Below are 2983 nucleotides of genomic sequence, written 5' to 3'. Positions count from 1 at the left end.
AAATAATCATAAAAGTTATATACCATTTTGAAATTTTCTCAATATTTATTCCATAATTAATTGAAATGTATAAACGAATGAGCTCACAAGAAGCGGTAGGACAGGCTCTGTATGTAAAAGAAATGGCTTATCTCTTAGCAACAATGAGTAAACAGCTGATTTCGAAGCGGAGTAACAAGCGACACGTATACGTTACTCCGCCTCGAAATCAGCTGTTTACTCATCGTTACTAAGAGATAAGCCATTTCTTTTACACACAGAGCCTGTCCTACCGCTTCTTATGAGCTCATTCGTTTATACATTTCAATTAATTACGGAATAAATATTGAGAAAATTTCAAAATGGTATATAACTTTTATGATTATTTGGACCCGTTCTACTCGTACACGGCGGTTGCTCGATTAGTTACCGGACACCCTGTATATATAATTTAAATAATTGATTCTTTTATCATTATATATAGATTTTCAAAATCCCTAAATTGCACGAAATAATCTGATATTTGTAAAAATTTTCATATAAATGAGAAAGGTACAGAATATTTTTATCATAATTTAAAAATATTTCAGTGATAAATGGTGTTAAAAAGTACGTTTCTCTCTCATATATCACAATGATATTACATATTTGTAATCGCGAACAAAACAACCAATAAATAACAGGAACAAAAATACGATAACAGTTAAGATCGTCCCAAATAGCAGACTCGCGTCAAAATAACATCAAAAACTGGTCGATTGACGTCAAATGACTAAATAATGACGTCTTAATGACATTTCTATATAACGTCTTAATGACGTATTATTAACGTTTAGAGACGTCATTAAGTCGTCTTACAATGTCGTCATCGATTTGTGACATTAAACCATTATTTTGACGATATTTTTACGTCACTTTTGGTCATTTCTTGGTTATTTTTGGTCATGAATTTACCAGATTTAAACGTTATTTTGATGTGAGTCTGTTACCTGGAATAGCTGTTATTTGGTTCTGACAGTGCTACAGATATTGATAGACGTTTAAAATTGCCACTAGCAAACCATAATTAATAGTCAAAATCCTCAATATATTTGTCAATCTTTTACTTTAACATTTTGACATCAACGATCAGTATGATTACTGCTTTACTGATAGATCATCATGCAACCTAACGAAATCCACAGGAAGTCTTAACTCCTATTTTGGAAAGGGGGACGAAAGAATAATGATGCCACTATTCTTGGTCTTATCTAAATCAGAACTAAATAGATTGCGTGATGTGGAGTAGGAATGTTAAATCTAAAAACCGCGACGAAAGTAATTGCACAGGCAATAGGCGGGAGTGGTCGATATATCGACCAGCAGTCAAATTGGCGACTCCACATAAGAAATTCATTACATTTATAGCTCAATTTCGCGTAAAATAAGAAGTCGATTTCAATTGAAATTCATTCCGTTAAAAGATTAATAGCTGCTTTCTTTACGTTCCAATGTTTACACGTTGTAAAAATTTTGCTTACGGTTCCGTCTTCCTTTACATTAGATTTATTCTTCAAGGTTGTATTATAAACCATTCTTTTTGAGGAAAATTTATAGTTGAAAAGTCTATAGTTGACGTTACATTACATATATTATAGACTTTTAATAAAATTTGCTTCGAAAAGGACGTTTTGGAATGTAATTTAAATATTCTCTCGCACGCGCCTAAATGAATTCAAATATCCCCACTCCACGTCACGTGACTTCTTTAGTTCGGTTGGTGAGAACTATGGTAGAGGCGCTGGAAATCTTTCCCCTTTTTTCCAAGAGTAAAGATAGCCCCCTCTGTGGAACTCCAGCAGTCGTCGGTGTACTATCGTGCTTGACGGTAGTGATAATGGCGGCTCCGGCGAAAAAACGTGATGTCTTGCAGAATTTGCACGAGGAACGCGATGATGAAGAGGACCGCGACTCATCCGTGTGCGAGGACGACGAAGATGGACAGGTGGGAGACAGTTATTTGTATTTCATGTAATATCGCATCGCGATACCGGGTGAGCTAACCCCACGGCGACCACGCGGTCGCCTCCGTATGTCCAGTTGAATTTACTTTTTCATCTTTTATTATTTGTTGTCCAGTTTATTATTCTATTCTCACCGTTTGTCTCATCGATACGACCAAGCGCTTTGTAAAAAAAGAACAAAAATGACTGATTCAAACAGCAATCTCGTGCAAGAGGCTAACGCTCAGCTCTTATTCTAGCGTGAATGGCCCTCGTTTTATAGAAGTTGACATAATATCGCCAATTTGTAGGTATAAATCGTGTAAATTGTTTTGTTTATCAAATTTTTACTTATTTTTTGCGATTGGCTATTTAATATGTTCACTGTCGATGAGTCACATGTGAGTAATTATAATGTCGTAATTTGTTGTAACACTCAGGTATGTACTATGTTTAATTTTATAATTTTCCTTATAGATTGTACATATGTTCTTTTTTTTGGAGCTTCTTATAGATCCTTATTGATGTAATATGATATAATACAAATAGCTAGATAAACAGGTATATATTTGACAGCAGCTTTACTAATTTATTTGTGAAGATTGCATTCCTTTTGACTTTACATGTACTTATATTTGTCACATAAAATAATTAAACAGAAATATGAAAAAAATACGAAAAATTTTATTAAAGAATAAAGTACATATAAAAATGTTCAAAATTTGCTTAGAACAATTTGTTATGTAAAATGTGATATGAAAATCAAAATAACTTTTAGTAAATTCATTAAGCTGCATCAACAATAAAACATTTTTGTTATTATATAAAATTAATAATTAATTCAATATAGTATATTCTTACTTTACATAAATTTAGAAAAATTGTAGTTTTCATTATTGATTGTCTCATCCTATGATAATTAAAAGAATCTATCTGAATATCGATAAATAATGAAATCTAGTATGATCAATGATAATTTCAGGGAATGGAGATTCAGGTAGATTTTGAGGGCCGTAATCCAC

At 32.7% G+C, this 2983-nt stretch overlaps 1 protein-coding gene across 1 annotated transcript in view; it reads left to right on the top strand.

Moving 5' to 3' along the window:
• Window positions 1-1802: 1802 nt before the first annotated feature.
• LOC116849467 (protein BCCIP homolog) overlaps window positions 1803-2983 on the top strand; it is a 2263-nt gene continuing 1082 nt past the window's right edge. Inside the window, exons 1-2 of the mRNA XM_032826633.1 lie at window positions 1803-1963; window positions 2944-2983. The exon at window positions 2944-2983 is cut by the window's right edge and continues 221 nt beyond it. Of these exons, the coding sequence (XP_032682524.1) occupies window positions 1856-1963; window positions 2944-2983 (148 nt within the window). The 5' untranslated portion in view covers window positions 1803-1855. The remainder of the gene's footprint in view (window positions 1964-2943) is intronic.

This window comes from Odontomachus brunneus, unplaced genomic scaffold (genome assembly GCF_010583005.1).
Source record: "Odontomachus brunneus isolate Ranch 3 - 2012 unplaced genomic scaffold, Obru_v1 Obru_scaffold_117, whole genome shotgun sequence".
NCBI classification, from domain to species: Eukaryota; Metazoa; Arthropoda; class Insecta; order Hymenoptera; family Formicidae; genus Odontomachus; species Odontomachus brunneus.
The sequence above is the reverse complement of the archived record's forward strand: the minus strand, read 5'-3'. Positions and strand labels throughout refer to the sequence as shown.